General features: G+C 38.7%; 1 protein-coding gene across 1 annotated transcript in view; it reads right to left on the bottom strand.

The window, feature by feature from the left end:
- Positions 1 to 4,166: 4,166 nt before the first annotated feature.
- Positions 4,167 to 18,065, bottom strand: part of MSANTD1 (Myb/SANT DNA binding domain containing 1) — a 45,986-nt gene continuing 32,087 nt past the window's right edge. Inside the window, exons 4-5 of the mRNA XM_068404134.1 lie at positions 16,101 to 16,385; positions 4,167 to 4,407 (exon numbers count right to left, since the gene is read on the bottom strand). Coding sequence (XP_068260235.1) covers positions 4,167 to 4,407; positions 16,101 to 16,385 — 526 coding nt within the window. The remainder of the gene's footprint in view (positions 4,408 to 16,100; positions 16,386 to 18,065) is intronic.

The following is an 18,065-nucleotide window of genomic DNA, read 5'->3' as shown; positions in this document are numbered from 1 at the left end:
GGTTTTGTGGATAACTGTTAAACTTGGCAAGGCCTGAAATAAACTGAAATCTTAAAATCCTTCTCCAATTTGAAGTCAAGGAGAAAAAAAATACTTACAAACTATTTTAACCAGCAAATTGTTACTACCAACATGAGAAAATGCTGTTTAATTATAATGGGATCCTCTTACAAATTACTTAACCTCTCTCATTTGTGAAAAATATTTTTCCTTCAAAATATTTGTCCAAAGACTTATTTTTCTCTGGTGGGAAAAAATGTTACTACTTGCTGTATGCTATTTATAATTTGACTAAGTTATCTGTAGGAGCTGCCTATTCAAAATATACAGAATTTCACTAGGGTTAGCTCTTCATATTCATACCATAACTTTTCTCCTTCGACTTTATGGTTTTTCTTCCATTTTCACTTTCCTGTCTTTTAAAATATTGTGTTCCTTCTCTTCCCTGTAACTACTAGCTTTGTTTGGAGGCATTTACTTTGCCCAACGTATTTTTTTCCCATTTTTCCTGTCATCACAATCCACTTCTCCACAATTGCTTGCGTGTTTCTCAATGTCTTGTTTTCTCATCTGCCTCCTCAGGTTCCTTTTCATTCTATTTTTACATCACTTTCAAAGTCACCTGCCTCCAGGCACTGTATTTCCTCCCCTATTTATTTTTTCCATTTGCACCATCTGTGTGTGTATATGTAATACAGGCGTTTCGTTTAGTGAAAGTGGTATCATACTGTGTTGACCCCGTTACTGCCCTGAAAATAAGAAATTTGTGTTTCTGTGCTACAGTTTATTTGTTGATCACACTTCTAGAATCCATGAGAGAGTTCCTTTAACATCATAGTTACAAAGATAAACTTGAATAACCCTTGATCTGCTCTCCTCAAATACTTTATTACACTCTAAACTCCCTACTCATACAGATAGAGAAGCAGTGTCTCAGTTTTGCAAAACCAGGAATTCTACCAATCATTTTAACTCTAGGCAGGTCTTTCAAGTTATAATTAGTCTGAATATCTCAAACATTCAAATATCTTTACCTGCAGCTTACTGTCCCATGTAGATGAGAAATCTGTGCCTACCTTAAAAAAAAAAAAACGAAACAAACCACTCAACCTGTTTTTTAAGTAAATGTTCAGTCTTTACTAAAACAAACTAAACAGCAGCAAAAAGCAGCTATGGGTAGGTAGGGAATTTTCAAACTGTTGTCAAAAAGAGCATTAGAAAAATTCTGTCATACATGAAGCTAGTTATATTTGTTTACAGCAGTTCATTCTCTGGACAAAAACAGGGCTAGAACACAGATCATCTGGAAGGATGGGAACAAAGCCTTTTGTTAAAGAGACGAGGTTTTAAAATTGAACTTCTAAATTTAACTACTAAAAAAATGATGGTTTATATAGAAATAAAATCTCACAAGCTCCAGAAATCACCAGTTCCTTTAATGCAGTTTTGTAAGACAATGTTCAGAGTCTCATCTAGAATGCTGTATATCATTCTGGTCATTCATCTTTACAACGGATGAACTCAAAGAGCAAAATTAGCAAAACAGTCATCAGAATAATCCCTACCTTATGAAAGAGTGTTATTCTTCTGAAGAAGGGCTGCATGGGACATGATGTCTGACTCTCAAGAGTAAACGCTACAGAAAGCGGCAAAATCACGGTGTTGATACGAGAAGAAATTGGTATAAATTGACCAGAAATAATCCTAGAAGCAATCTTATAAATTGCATTTTACTCATCTGTAATGCAGCTCTTCTTATAATTCTGGGGACAAAACACCTAATTCATTTTAAGATATAGGTCCACACATTTACAAAAGGGATTATATGACATGGTTGCTTGTGGTAGCAGGCAAGGAATCAGTGAATTTCCTCCATTCCTGTGTTCCTGCAGCTCTGGAGTTGTAATTCTCATAGCATATAAGGAGAGGGGCTACCTACTCTACAGTACAAGGTTCAAATATGCTGCCATTGTTATTGCTCATTAATTGGATTTAATTGCTATATGGTTCAAGTAGATAATATCAGTAAATATTATTAATTCCCACGGAGTCAGGGAAGAGTTTCTTTATATCTTACTGTAAAAAAGTTAAAGCATCAGGAAGCACTACAACATGGATACATCAGCCTACCTGAATCTGTGACAGATCTACATTTGCAATGTGCAAAACCATGACAAAGCACAGAACATACGTTTCCTCTCTCCTATATGCCCATACGACAATGCTCTTGCAAGTATTCTGATCGCTTATATGACATTAGGAACAGTCCTGCTTTTACCAGTAGTTCTGCAGGCAGGGATATAACAAGGGTTCATGATTTTCTTTCACATATGACTAATTCAATTTACATACACAAAAGTATTTGGAAGTTCACTTTTGCTAAATGTCAGCTATCCCTCTATCTTTGCGGAATCACTTGCCCTTTTTCCAGTCACCGAATCACTGTAGTAAAGCTGGAATGAAGGAAAGTTATTTCATTTCTCTTTCAGCAGCCACCATTTTCTGCAGGTTCAGTCTTCTGCTACATTTGCGTTATCCTGTTACCGTGAATTAAACTCTGGAATGGGCCACATTTACATACTTAGTCATTCTTAATTTCATACCTGCAAGATCTTCTAAGAAATATTTCCACATATTATTAATTTGCTTGGTGAGCAAATTTATCCTGTTCACCTTGCATAATTACAGATTAATTAGTTGGGTCTGGGTTTTAAAATAGTTTAGCTAACATTAGCTTAGGCAACTATATGTTAAATTATACAGGAAAATGCAAACACCTTCAAAAATGAAGTTTCAAGAGGGGACATTATTTAATAGTGGGAATGGAAAATGGCCTGAGTTCCCAGTACTAACATTAATTCTATACTTTCTATCCTTCTATATCTGAATCTAACCTTCAGTCTTGCAAATACAGTGAAAGCAGCAGAAATATGTTTTTCAAGGAGAACACAAAAAGAAATGGTATATAGGAAATTCAGCTGACGAATTTTTGAATTTATGTTAAAGGTTATTTCAATGTCATATTTCACTGAAGAACCAAATACTTGCTGGTACTTCATCTTAACGACTTAAATACAATCCTTTATGCCTCCTGCTCCCTCTTGTGGTGTATCAATGTTGATCTGCCTTACAGACCACACCTTAAAACATCTAATTGCACACTGAAGTTGTGCTACCAGCACATACTGCCGTAGATGTGTTGAATGTTCTTCATGACTTCCATCTTTATATTTTGGGCATCAGTACAGGAGATTTTTACACTTCAATTAAGAATTAAAAGCCTTTGACCGTGATTAGCTCTACCAGTCTTTTTCATTGTCCCACAGCACACTATCTGCCCAGCAATAATAAATAAGTTTCTTCTTTTTCTTTATTTAATTTGATAGATTATATATATATATATGTATATACACACAGTACAATATTTTTCTTTTGTGATAGAGAATAAATGAGAGTTTTCATTGCTGGTTGTTCATTAAGTCAACAGATTCCAGTTAATAATGAAAAAAATTAAACATTTAATATCAAAAGCAACTTCAAGTATCTTCTATACATTTTAGTATTCAGTATATGGTAAGGTGGGTTTGGAGTTTTCTTTTTATATCAAAAGTGTATTTGAATAGACTATTTTTACCCTAATACTTTAAAGTACTATTCATATCAGGCAAGGAGTTTAAAATGATGTATCTCATGGTCCCAACTAGCTCTTCACCAGAACCATAGGTCACTTGTACAATCACGGAGTATGTTTCAAAAGAGGGTTTAATCATCAGCAAAGTGAAGATGCGGTTACCATGTTTAGAAATGCACTACTTCGTTCTCTTATAACAGATCAAGTTATAGTCCTTGATGTGAAGCAACATACAACACCACTGTTTGTAAAACAATACCTGACCTAGGCATAAATAGTACTGAAGTTCCCAGAGCTATTCATCTCTTAACCTTTCCATATAAAAATAATTCAACTTATGCATATATTGCACTAATTTTATCATACTGGATAGCTCTCACCCTGCATTATCTGTCCTCTTTGTTTCACTAAGATTACACTAAGGTTTTAATTTCCACGGAAAACCTGGGAATAGGGCAACAGGCACACATACAGTGTGCAATAAAGGGATATCTATAATATCAATAGTAATCTCAGAGGCATTCACAAAAGGAAACTACACATTAGATTTGGAGATCATTTTCTCCAGTAGATTCATCATTCTCTCCTGTAACTGTAAGCTTTGAACCTGAATGATGTTTTGCTGATCCAGAATCCTGCGCACTTCTCTACAGGTTTCTTCCATAGCTCTACTCAACTTCTTTTGTTCTTCCAGCATGGCCTCCATTAATTTTAGCTTCTTCTTTTGGAAGCTGCAGCTTTGCATTTTTCTTTTCTTAACTGGTCTTTCTTCAGCTCTGAAATGTGAATATTTGTTAACAATTAAACTCATATTTGTAAAAAAAAAAACTACGTTAAAACCTAAAATTCTATACTACATTCTTGGCCAAGCTACAACCTATTTGTAAACCCCCCTGTGTTCTCCAATAAATTCCCTCTCATGCTCATGCCAAAACGTAAGTATTTACTGTATTATTGCATGGTGTTAGAGACTGTAAAAAAAAATATATTTTTTAAATCACATTGTTTTTAATAAGAATTTTCCCTGCAGAATACCAGGCTTTTTTTTTTTTTATCTTGACATTTCTTACACATTAAATTTATAAACTGTATTGAGAAAGACATTTTGCTCATCTGGGCATTAAAACTCCAATTTTAAAGCTGCAATAACCATCCCATCTGGAGAAAGCGCTGCACTGTTGTGTGTGGCAGTAAGTTACAGCCTGTTTTTTAAAGCATCGCATCAGTGAGGCTGGTCCCACTACAGCATACTAGTCTCAGAATTTGCCCTTGCACTGAGACACAGCAGTTGCACTGACCACTTATATATTCCATCACAAAACATAATAAACAACACAAAAAGAGCACGAAGATGATTAAGGAGTGGAACATCTCCCTTATGAGGAGAGGCTGAGGGAGCTGGGTCTCTTTAGCTTAGAGAAGAGGAGACTGAGGGGTGACCTCATTAATGTTTATAAATATGTAAAGGGCAAGTGTCATGAGGACGGAGCCAGGCTCTTCTCAGTGACATCCCTTGACAGGACAAGGGGCAATGGGTGCAAGCTGGAACACAGGAGGTTCCACATAAATATGAGGAAAAAACTTCTTTACAGTGAGGGTGACCGAACACTGGAACAGGCTGCCCAGAGAGGTTGTGGAGTCTCCTTCTCTGGAGACATTCAAAACCCGCCTGGACGCGTTCCTGTGTGATATGGTCTAGGTAATCCTGCCCCGGCAGGGGGATTGGACTAGATGATCTTTCGAGGTCCCTTCCAATCCCTAACATTCTGTGATTCTGTGAAAAGTTTAGCAGGATACAGTTTACAAGACTCCCTCTTTTCTTACAGGTCACAGATTGATCACATTTCATATTTGTTTTTAGAGGCATTTGCCAGTTGCACTTTAAGATTTTCTTTTTAATTAGATGTATTTGTCACAAACACAGGATAGTATGGCTACCTTCTCATATTTAGGTTAATGCCAAGTTTTATCAAGTAGGATAGCTAACAAAACAAACCATACTTCCCTTCAAACTCCTAACATTTTAACGAAAATTTCAAGCACACTATAACCCTCTGCCTATTGTTTTGTTTTCACCATAATATAAAGGCAAGACTCTGTATTTAATATAATAATTAATTGCTATTTGGATTTAAAAAAAAAAAGTTCTTCTGAAATTCAAAAAGACTATTTGTAGTCCTTGGAGAACACCAGATTGCCAAATCCAAGGCTGACTATGTATCCGGTCATATTGATGTTCCTCTAGTCGAACATCTCTAAGCTCTCTCAGGGTATAAAAGTTAGACAAACATGTATCAAATTGTACATCCTCATCTGAAATCTGTCAAACTGCCACGTGCAATTGGGGTAATATTTTAAGAATTTCCTCTATGCTGCATCATGCTGAGTTTCTGTTTTAGAAGAGACCAACCTCGCAATAAAGACAGTGCTCTCAAGATGTGTAGTTCACATGGCCGTCCTAACTTGGGGTGACAGTGCAATACATGAATTCAAAACCAGCCTACAAGGTGTACAAGTCAGAACAAACACACCGAGATCTGTTTCTTTTAACCCGTAATCTCAGAAAGCAGCATGCTGAATCTCATTCAGGATCTCATGTGGCAGGAACAGAATAGCTAGCAGAATCACAACCCTGGACCTCAGGAGGGCCAACTTTGGCCTTTTCAAGCAATTGCTAGGGGAAATCCCATGGGACAGGGTACTAGAAGGTAAGGGGGCCCAAGATAGTTGGTTAGCATTCAAGGACTGCTTCTTCCGAGCTCAAGATCAGAGCATCCCAGCAGGTAGGAAGTCAAGGAAGGGTACCAGGAGACCTGCATGGTTAAACAGGGAACTGCTGGGCAAACTCAAGCGGAAGAAGAGGGTGTACAGATCATAGAAGGTGGGGCTGGCCACTTAGGAGGAATATAAGTCTGTTGTCAGAGGATGTAGGGAGGCAACTAGGAAAGCTAAGGCCTCCTTGGAATTAAACCTTGCAAGAGAGGTCAAGGACAACAGAAAGGGCTTCTTCAAATACACTGCAGGTAAAGCCAACACTAGAGGCAATGTAGACCCACTGATGAATGAGGTGGGGGCCCTGGAGACAGAGGATAAAAAGAAGGCAGAGTTACTGAATGCCTTCTTTGCCTCTGTCTATACTGCTGGAGGCTGTCCTGAGGAGCCCCGGACCCCTGAGGCCTCAGAAGAAGTCAGGATAGAGGAGGAATCTGTCTTGGTTGATGAGGGCTGGGTCAGGGACCAATTAAGCAACCTGGACGTCCATAAATCCATGGGCCCTGATGGGATGCACCCGTGGGTGCTGAGGGAGCTGGCGGAAGTCATTGCTAGGCCACTCTCCATCATCTTTGCTAAGTCGTGGGCAACGGGAGAGGTGCCTGAGGACTGGAGGAAAGCGAATGTCACTCCAGTCTTCAAAAAGGGCAGGAAGGAGGACCCGGGTAACTATAGACCGGTCAGCCTCACCTCCATCCCCGGAAAGGTGATGGAACAACTTGTTCTTGGTGCTGTCTCTAGGCACATCAAGGACAGGGGGATCATTAGGGGCACTCAGCATGGCTTCACCAAGGGGAAGTCATGCTTAACCAACTTGATAGCCTTTTATGAGGATGTAACCCGGTGGATAGATGATGGTAAAGCTGTGGATGTGGTCTATCTCGATTTCAGTAAGGCGTTTGACACAGTCTCCCACAGCATCCTCGCAGCTAAACTGGGGAAGTGTGGTCTGGATGATCGGGTAGTGAGGTGGTTTGTGAACTGGCTGAAGGAAAGAAGCCAGAGAGTGGTGGTCAATGGGACAGAGTCCAGTTGGAGGCCTGTGTCTAGCGGAGTCCCTCAAGGGTCGGTACTGGGACCAGTACTATTCAATATATTCATTAATGACTTGGATGAGGGAATAGAGTGCACTGTCAGCAAGTTCGCTGATGACACAAAACTGGGAGGAGTGGCTGACACACCGGAAGGCTGCGCAGCCATTCAGAGAGACCTGGACAGGCTGGAGAGTTGGGCGGGGAGAAATTTAATGAAATATAACAAGGGCAAGTGTAGAGTCCTGCATCTGGGCAAGAACAACCCCATGTACCAGTACAAGTTGGGGGCAGACCTGTTGGAGACCAGCGTAGGGGAAAGGGACCTGGGGGTCCTAGTGGACAACAGGACGACCATGAGCCAGCAGTGTGCCCTTGTGGCCAAGAAGGCCAATGGCATCCTGGGGTGTATTAGAAAGGGTGTGGTTAGCAGGTCAAGAGAGCTTCTCTTCCCCCTCTACTCTGTCCTGGTGAGGCCGCATCTGGAATATTGTGTCCAGTTCTGGGCCCCTCAGTTCAAGAAGGACAGGGAACTGCTAGAGAGAGTCCAGCGCAGAGCCATGAAGATGATTAAGGGAGTGGAACATCTCCCTTATGAGGAGAGGCTGAGGGAGCTGGGTCTCTTTAGCTTAGAGAAGAGGAGACTGAGGGGTGACCTCATTAATGTTTATAAATATGTAAAGGGCAAGTGTCATGAGGATGGAGCCAGGCTCTTCTCAGTGACATCCCTTGACAGGACAAGGGGCAATGGGTGCAAGTTGGAACACAGGAGGTTCCACATAAATATGAGGAAAAACTTCTTTACAGTGAGGGTGACCAAACACTGGAACAGGCTGCCCAGAGAGGTTGTGGAGTCTCCTTCTCTGGAGACATTCAAAACCCGCCTGGACGCGTTCCTGTGTGATATGGTCTAGGCAATCCTGCTCCGGCAGTGGGATTGGACTAGATGATCTTTCGAGGTCCCTTCCAATCCCTAACATTCTGTGATTCTGTGATTCTGTGATTCTGTGAACTGTGAAGGAGGAAGAAAGGCAAGTAGAAGGCAAATGTGCAAGTGAACTGCACATCTTAAAACCCTCCAGTTGTAGCTGAATAACTTCTTTTCTAACTTAAAGTGACAGTCCACATGTTTGTTCATACTTTTTGTAACTCCAGATCGGAGTCCTGAACATCAAAGTAATCTGATGATGGGTCTTGAAGTCCCGTCACACAAACAGCAATCTCAGTCGTGTTCTGCCAAATGCAGTAGCCTTTCTGGGTGAAATGCAGTAAGATAGCACAGTTGCGAGTAGTACGCCATGTCACCACCTTGTAGATATCAAGCCATCCTTGAATAAAGATGACTTGAACTCTTGAGGAATCTGTTTTTATTAATGTGAAGAAGGGGAGTGGGGAGGGAGGTCACTCAGCTGTGGCAGATTTGTATCATAATTTCATTCATGTTCTTATCCTACTTGACAGGCTTTGTGCAACAGTGACTGTGACATTCAGATCTCTCAGCAAGAGAAATAAACAATCCTAAGCACCTGAAAGACTTAATGCAAATATAACAAAAAGATACAAGCCCCTTGACGTTTAAGAGTGCAATGACACAAAAAGGGGTGAGGTCTGTGAAAAGAAACAAGTGGATTAAATTAAATGCTATTGAAATCTTAAGAGAAAAAAAATTAGAATTGGTCTTGAGGGAAACTGTTTAAGTACTGTTTAGTCATTTGAATGTGCTGTCCCCCTGCACACAGGTAAGAAAGAACAACCATCTGCCTTTATAAATGTACACTAGTATGGTGAACAAAGACTGAATCTCTTACTGGCTTTCAGATTATCCAAGAATTTAAAGTTACTTGTACAATTCAAAGGGCTTTATCACCATTACACTGCTACGATGATGCTAAGGGAAAAGAGGAATCATCTTTATGCTAAACAAAACTTTGGAAGGTATACAAAACAAACTCACCTTTGCAGATTCTATAGATCATATTTGATTTTCGACATCAAATAAATGAGCATAAAATAAATACATGTTACTCTGCTCAAACTATGGGTCAAGTTTGCAGTTGATCACTGAGATTATCACAGCCAGACAATCCTGAAAGAATGGGTCTTGGCTGACAGCAAATTCTGTTTGTCCCCATTAACTCTAAGGGCCAGAATGATTTGAAATGTGGTTCTCGAAGAGATCAGGCAAGTGGAAGAGGTCTACAGGACAACACTGCATCTGTTACTCCAAGGTTCCCATCACTGCACTCACATTCACAAAGAATGCGTGCTTCCTGGTAGGCAGAGCAAGAAACTTTCTGAAATGATGGTATTATTTTAGTCAAAGTCACCTTTTGAATTTAAACTTGTCTTCACAGAGCATTTAACTATTGAAAACTTGATGGAACTCTATCCTCTTCCCTATACAGTACTAGAAAGCAGCTATGGTAAGACCTCTTGTCTGAAACAAGTAAGAACTGGCTCCTAGAGCCACAAGAGAGCCTGTGTCTTGTCAAAGCAAGCCCTGGTAAGAATGGTCCTTAATAAGGAATGAGAGAAAATCTGAGGCATGTCAATGGTACTGAGCTGCACTGAGTGTCGTGTGACTTTCTTGGCAATTGTGCCTGTCATTTGGTTTTTAATTTCAGTTGGGATCAAAAAAAAAAAACATGAAAAAAGGAGATGGAGTGATTTGGATTGAAAGATGTAAAATAAGCCTTATTTTTAAGAGAAGAAAAAAAAAATCTTTGAAGTTATGTCCTAGAGTCTGTACAGGACTTTATCTGTTTTTCAGTTAAACAAATGCGGTCCATCAAAAACCTGTAGGACATAAAACCATATGTCCACGACAATAACTGTCCTGTGCAGCTCCAGAGATGAGAGAAAGGCAAAACGTCTGGTGGTGATGGCAGCTAGCTGGGGAGCTGTATCAGCAGTATCTGCAGTCTGCTAATAACTGAGAAAGTACCTGCTGACAAGTGCTTGCTCAAAATTGGGTTTCAGCACAGACAAGTCCCTCCAAAAGCCAAGGCACAAGGATTCTTCAAGATCTCCTAAGTACTTTCTTTGTTTACAATTAACAAACAATACTTGGTAATTAGACAGCCTGAACTGAAAAGAAATACTTATTTCAGACACCCCTAGCTTTGGTGGTGTTCCCAATCTCCTCTCCAGTCATAGTGACTATCAACGAGAGGGTTTTATGATCACTCACAAGTCCATAGTAAGGACTTGGAATTTACAATCTGCTCTTCTTGCAGAATAGCTCTTGAAGGATAGCTCTTGAGAAGGGGTCTACAAAAGAAGGATCTAAAGAATCTAATTTACGAGTAAAGAACCCTCAGCAACATGAAACAATGCAAAATGTCCAGTGATGCCTGAAGGAGTTATTTGAATACTGAAGTGTTTCCTCATATACTGAGCCATCTTTCTTGAGAAGTTCTAAGTCTCCTAGGTAGCACACCAGAGAGACCTCTCCAGTGTAAATAACTTTTTATAACAGAAAGTCAAGAGGGAAGCAGGGATAGGAACATGGGTTCAGCACTGAGTGACCCACCAGTATAAGTATCCTCAGATAGTCTCAGCTCAGAGTATGTATAGTTTGGCAATCTATAGGCATGAGTAAAAGAAACGATCAATGTTTGGTGTAGCAAACACCAATTGGTTCCTGTTGCTGATTCTCCATTCTTTGACAAGCCTAATCTCTGAAGGTAGATTTCGAAATCTGGAGGAAAGAAGGGTCTAGGAAATCCAGGACCTCAAATACAATCTGCTGATACTCTTGGGCCTCCAGTGTCTATGACAGGGATCCTCCAAGAGCATTGGCACTGGTATTCCCCTGACCACACAAACGAAGTCTGGAAGAGCTCTGGCATTGGGTCCCATGTTCCAAGCAGAACCTTGCAAAACTATTTCCACACTATGCTCTAAAACAGACAGGCAGGGTACAAATGAAGCAAACCAAGGGAATGAAAATGTCCCCTCTCATCACTAAGCAGAAGTGACAGTCTGTATTGGGGACCAAGGGGAACAAAGGAAAACATCCAGGTACAATTAGGCAAGATATTAGGCAAGTCTCAAATGCCCATCACCTATCTAAGATCAATTCATTCACTGTTCAACTAAAAGTTCCTTGATTGATTGATTGCCTACACTCACCCAATAAGGCTCATTTGAGGGATGCGTGTGAATAATTAATGGAACAGGAGTTGAATACAAAGAGTAATCTATCTACCAAAATGTGTTACCTCCACAAAACCATAAAAACTTCTTGCTTTCTGACTACTTCATGGCAAGGTGGTCTCCAGTACCATCAGTTTCTGGAATTTAGAGCTTTCAACTACTAACAGCTGTTTCTGGCTTGGTTGTGCTCTTTTAGCTATGTATAAATCTGAGTAGACCTCAGATAATCCGTATCTTTATGGAAAATAATTAACAATGATCTGGAAATAAATAATGTTAGGGATGACACACAGACCTTCAGAGTTTGAGGACTGAGAATCAGGCAACCTGGCTCTTCAGGTAAACTAGGCTCATTCAAATAGAGCCAGATGTATTCAGGAATTAATGAGGCTCACCCTTGAAGTAAAGTGTAGAAAAGAACCACAAAAATGGCTTGGAACCTGGGCAAAGCATCTTGCTATGATAACAAATCTGCATAATGCATTAAGATGCACTACATAACGCGCATAGCCTAAAGCTCAGACTTCTTTGTAGATGCTGCCCATTCAGATTTTAAATAGCCATAGCATAATTTTAGAAAGATTAAAGGCTTTGCCAAAACTGTTATTTCCCGAATTAGCATCCTCACCAAGTTTTAATGCACTTCTATTAAACCATTCATATCTTGGTTAATTCATGTTACCGATTCTTACTCTTTCTCCATGTGTAAACCTTCTGTACCAAATCATTTAATCTACATTTAAAAATTAAAGAATACCAAAGGTGGTATGATGATGGCACACAACGACCTTGAGGCAAAAAGTGAAAAATACTGAAAGGGTCTCCAATATAGTGAAAGGAAAGATAAATAGGAGTAACATCTGAAAGATTAACTCACTATATTCACATTAGAAACAAGACACTAGTTTAAGCAAGGGAATAATCACTGGAACAGATCCCTGTAGGGAAGAGTGAATTCTCCATCTTCTGAATGTATCAGATGTAGACTGGATATCTAGTAAAAAATTTCTGAGTCAAATGAATCGTAGAAACAAAGAAGTGGAGGACAACAGAGACATGGGGCTCCTGAGTGCAGTAGTCCGCTGCCAAAGGGAAGCATGTCACAGGACCCCCTCAGTAACATTTCTGGGCTCCACACCAGAATAACTGAATTCAAATACATGGATGGCATTTAACAAGAAGTCAGACTACATGACACAGTGGTTTTATTATGGTCTATTAATCTAAAAAGTAACTCTTTCACCCCCATTTTCAGTATGATAGAAATGGCAGAACAGATGATGTCTGAACCACATTCACAGTCTGTATGATTTTGCTCTGTCATTACTTCAACAATGAAAATAAATACTATAAATTAATCCACAGGGTGAAAAAACAGTTTTCAATTAGATAAAAAGTCATTTATAGTGGTGTCAGGAATTTTGATTTTCAAAGTTTAAGCTGCAGTACAAGACTCCACCACATTGCACTATATTATCTGACCATAATAGAATAATTCTGTTAGTGTCAGATGTTTTATGGACATGGCAGTATAATACAAGCTTTGTTGAAGCCCAAGAGCAGTGCTAGAACAATACTAAACAAATAGCAGGCGCCCCATTAAAGGGAAATAGGGATTCCAAATGTTTTCCTCATCTGCAAATTGCAACAAACATAAAAATTAATTTTATCCCACATTAATTGTATGATCACTAACTAGCAAAATTTGGTTTTTGTAAGAAGGTCCCAAATTCAAAGAATTTCAAATAAAATGCAAAGATACCCAGGTTCAACTATTTTTAGCTTGAGAGTATGTATGTATTGATTGAAGTATAAATCTTGACATTTTTCTCTATCATGAAAGCTAAACATTAAATTCAATAATTTTTTGAAGTTGTAATTTATATAGCCAAGTAGCCTCCTGCTATGTTCAAGGATACTGTGGAAAACACAAAGCTGACACTCAGATGCTGTGCTTGAGAATTTAAGGAAATAAAAGGAAAGTTTTCGCAAGTTTAAAATTTGACTTAAAAAAAAGTATTGTTCGAGGTTTTTTTTCACTATCCATTGTTGCCATAACTTCTTTTTTATTACTGAAGAAAAAAATCCCATCCCATAAGCTTACTTTGCACATTTGATGGATCTGTGTATAGTCTGCTTCACAGAAAAATAAGGAATATACAATTGTAAAATATACAGCTGTAAAATGCATCTATATTTTATATATAGATATGTGTGTATATTTTTCAAAATATGTTTCAAAACAATTGTTTTGGATAGCCATAAAGTACAAAAATTAAGAGGGAAACTGAGTACCTGAAACGTTCTTTTAATTTTAAATCCCCATATTGTCTGTTCCTTTTTTGAATCTGATAGATCACCTGTGCACCGCTCAGAGGCAAGGGCATTTACAAAAAAGCCAAGATGGACTCAAATGCTGTATGCTAATTCTTTTCTCTCTTGTTGGCTATTTCAAAGTGTTTTTCAAACACAGGATGACACACTAATTGCTTAAGCTGAAAATTGATTCTCAGTTCATAATTTTCCATTATTAACTCTAAAAGAATTATCTTCCTTGTCTTACCATGGCAGCTCTAAGTGATTTTAACCCATCTGATATCATTAGCAAGCACTGTATTTCCTTCTGTCCAAGAAAGCGTTCCCTACTCTTCTCTCATTCATCAAGCTAAACTAAACAGGTCATACCTGTACAAGCTTTTCAAAACCCCCGATGACTTCGGAATACCACTTTTCCTCCTTCAGATACATGCCCCATTAATATCACAAGCGCCTTCTAATTTGTAATCTGATCACGATACTCACCCAAAATGTTATACTAATCTCCCAAGTGGTATCTACTGCTCAACTTTTTTTAAACACAGCAGAACTGTATGTTAATTTGTGAATATGTACATATCTTGCTGTTAAATGATATGCACGATATTATATTGCACAAAATTCTTTTATAGTAGAGACTGAGAGCATGCCTAAACTGCATTCCTAAGTTAGGAAGCAATGTATTACGGAGGTCCTACCTCTCTGCCAGCTGAAAGCATCTACATGAGAGTGGGAGTCCACCTGCAAACTGTAAGCACAACAGACGCACATTTGTGGTTGATCAGCTTGACTTCTGTGACGGCTTGTCTACACTCTGTAATGAAACCTGGTGTGGTGGCCCCTGTCCTCCCCTACCAGTCACCTACCGTACAAAACCTGTGTTGTCCTGGAGTTGTCCCTAAGCTGAAGAAACTTAACATCTCACATTTTTAAAAAGTCTGATGTTATTAAATAGTCTAGTGAATAAACTATACCTTATGGTTGTGGTGGAAAAGTGATCTTTAATTGAATATTAAGTAATATTATTGGAAATCTAATTATGATTGGGGAAAAAAGTTATTGTATCAGAAACATGATCTTGGAGTCTGCAGATCTTAAAATCAAGACAGACTGTGTACCATGGATATCAGCTACTTACAGTGAACTATGATGAAAAAAATTGTTGCTTGTGAACAAAAGGGTTGCTACAGTTCAAGAATTACACACCATGATACATATTTGATTGCAAAAAAAAAAGTTTTAAAAAATAATCAGCTATTCAAGGGTTATTTGCTTGAATGATTGAATGAATTTACCCTAGTTTTATTCATCCAAGAGCAGGCCTGGAAACAATAATCCAAACTTGTTAGGTTGGTTCTTCTTCCAGCTCAACACCTTCTCAGTTGCATGACTGACAGATAATTTTACTGTTATAGTTAAAGCCTCACAGACTCATGATAAGAATCTCTAGGATCAACTTTTTTTCCTGCCAGAAAACTGTAATCAACTCTTATTTCACACCACTCTGGATGAAAAATGAGACCAGTAAAGTCTAAAATTTGTATCAAGTGTACAACCCTGCCTTTTGTTAAAATGCTGCCTTCCAGAGAACTCCAACCTTATCAAAAAAAGGAAACACATGTTTTTGCATTCTCAAACTAGCATTTACTTTGAAAAAGTGACATTCTCAATTGTATTTAAAATGCTGCAAGGTACTTTCAAACTGCATGAGTAGCATTTCAGTGTCCACAGAAATATTTAGTTTGCATCTTTTCACCATTTAAATAATAGCTGAAGCCAGAGAAATTTCATACTCAAACCAAACGCAAAACTAGGGCAAGTCAAAAGTCATCTAAGCAGTATGTTATATCTCTGATTGCACTGCAGGACTCTCTTGAACATGCCTATACTCCTATTACAAACACTCTACCTCATGTGAGCAGTGACATGCACGCTGAGTTTTGGCAATATGAGTTTTGGCAATATTATACAACATCTTGCCCAATCCTCCTACTCCCTTCCAGTCTCTCATAAAGGAATAAAGAAAATGCCCTAATTCAGCAAAGTGGGTGAGAGTGGGGAAGAGATCTCATTTGTGATTTACAGAAAAGATACAACAGCTGTCAGAGAAAAATGTGTTAGGGTGTCCCCTTTATGCAGCAGATCCAGTTCATTCTGTGAAATACAAGAAAGGGGGGAAAAATAGATGCTACCTCAGCTTGTAAGAAAGTAAGCTTGATGAGCTCTCTGAATGTTCATCTTCAAAGCACTCTTCCCTTCCTTCATATGTAAACTGGTTATATGGCAAATACAGGGGTGTAGACTTAGCTGATGGAGACTGCGAGGCCTCTGTCTGGGATGTAGAAGGACCTGGTTGCTGATTTTCATGCATTTTCACATCGCTGTGGTCTGTCACTTTGGATAAGATCCTATCAATGGTTTTGTAGTAAGGCCAGTCAGGTGCAACAGTTTCACTGTCAGTCATGCATTTTAATTTCCTGTAAGAAAAAGCATACAACATTAAAGCTTGTTTTCCTAAAAAAGTACTTTTCATACAGGTCTTCTATCTTAAAACATTTGTTCTGGTCACATTTAGGAGTCAAACTGAAGGCTTTTAATGATAATAATATTAGACACTTTTAACTTCTAATCTCCAATGAAGCCTTTCAGTTTCTTTTCCTAGTTTTGACCTGTGATTCAAAGTTGCATGCAAACCCCAAATGAAATTCAATACAAATAAAGAACATTACAACTTCTAATGGAAACAGTACTATGTTGGTTGTAGAATAATTTTTCTTCCCCTTACAGAGTGCCAGACTAACCAATCTGACAGTGGTCCCTGGCAACTAGAGTAGGCAACACACCACAGCCTTTACCAAGCTGTGGGCAGCCCTGTCCTTCCATGCTTTGAAGAATGAATATTTATTTTCCATGATGAATACACGTGGCTATAGACACAACTCATATCGTTTTCCTAATATTGCCTAAAAGCTCTGAATTGCCCAGGTAAACATCCTAGTAACAACCATGAGATGCAAACGTCTGTTCATCTGTTACAGAATAAGGATCAATGTAGAAAGAAGTATAGAATTTCATTAATTTACAAGAAAAAAAAAAAACAACAATGAGAACAGTTAATAATGCATTATAAACAGCGCACACAAAAACATTACAGTGAAAGGACTATCAACCACGACCTTGTCTTTCACATGCATCTTATTATGAGATCTATTATTCAGTCCTAATGCAAACTTCACTGCTATCCCACTTGGTACCCATTGTTATTTTATTTACTTTTACTGAGAAATATAAAACTGAGGTGTATAGATGAATTATACATCTCAAAGAAACTCCAGCGCCCAGCTAGAGTCCCAAACTTTCTTTTCATTTGCCTTTTCAAGTTGGGATCTTGTTACTTTAAATCAAAACGCAGCAAGGGAACACAACGGGAAAGGCAAGACCGATGGCAAATGCTCCATTTTCATAAACCAGATTTCATTGAAATAAACAAAAAGCTGCACCAAATCTGATTCTCCCAGCTTGCAAGAGGTTTCCATTTGCAGAAAAAAAGGATAAAAACTATTCCTGGACACCTGGCCCACCCCCTTTTCTTGAAGCCTTTCAGGTTTTTCCTCCTCAGAATCCATCCTGCCCACACCGGTCCTGCAAAGGATAGAATTAAATAACATGTAAACATTATAAAAATGGTGCCAAACTTAAAAGTGAGAACTGGAAGTTCTTCATTTTAAACAGCTCTCAGCCTAGGGGGTAAGGGGAAATCCACCAGCGAGGAAAGAAGGCAGAAAGATTTGCTTAGATTTTAAAGCCATTTAAGGATTCTTCTTTTTTTCTCATCCTTGCAAGGTCTGATGAGCTTTTCCAGCTATTTAGAAACACACATCATAGTCCTGCATAGCAAAGCCTCCACAGCCATCCATATTTTTATGCCCCCTATGCATTCCAAATTTTAATTTCATACATGTTTCACAACCTGCTGCTGCGATTTCATAGTCGGAGAATATCTAGCACAACCTACAAATACACACATATCCATCCAGCACAGACACAAAATAGCTAAATACAGGGCTGACAGCAACCATCACTTGATATTGATTATTTTTAGTTCAATTGTTTAGGCTATTTGCACGAAAAACATAACAATTCAACACTATAAGCTA

Source organism: Nyctibius grandis, chromosome 6 (assembly GCF_013368605.1).
Source record: "Nyctibius grandis isolate bNycGra1 chromosome 6, bNycGra1.pri, whole genome shotgun sequence".
Taxonomy (NCBI): Eukaryota; Metazoa; Chordata; class Aves; order Nyctibiiformes; family Nyctibiidae; genus Nyctibius; species Nyctibius grandis.
The sequence above is the reverse complement of the archived record's forward strand: the minus strand, read 5'-3'. Positions and strand labels throughout refer to the sequence as shown.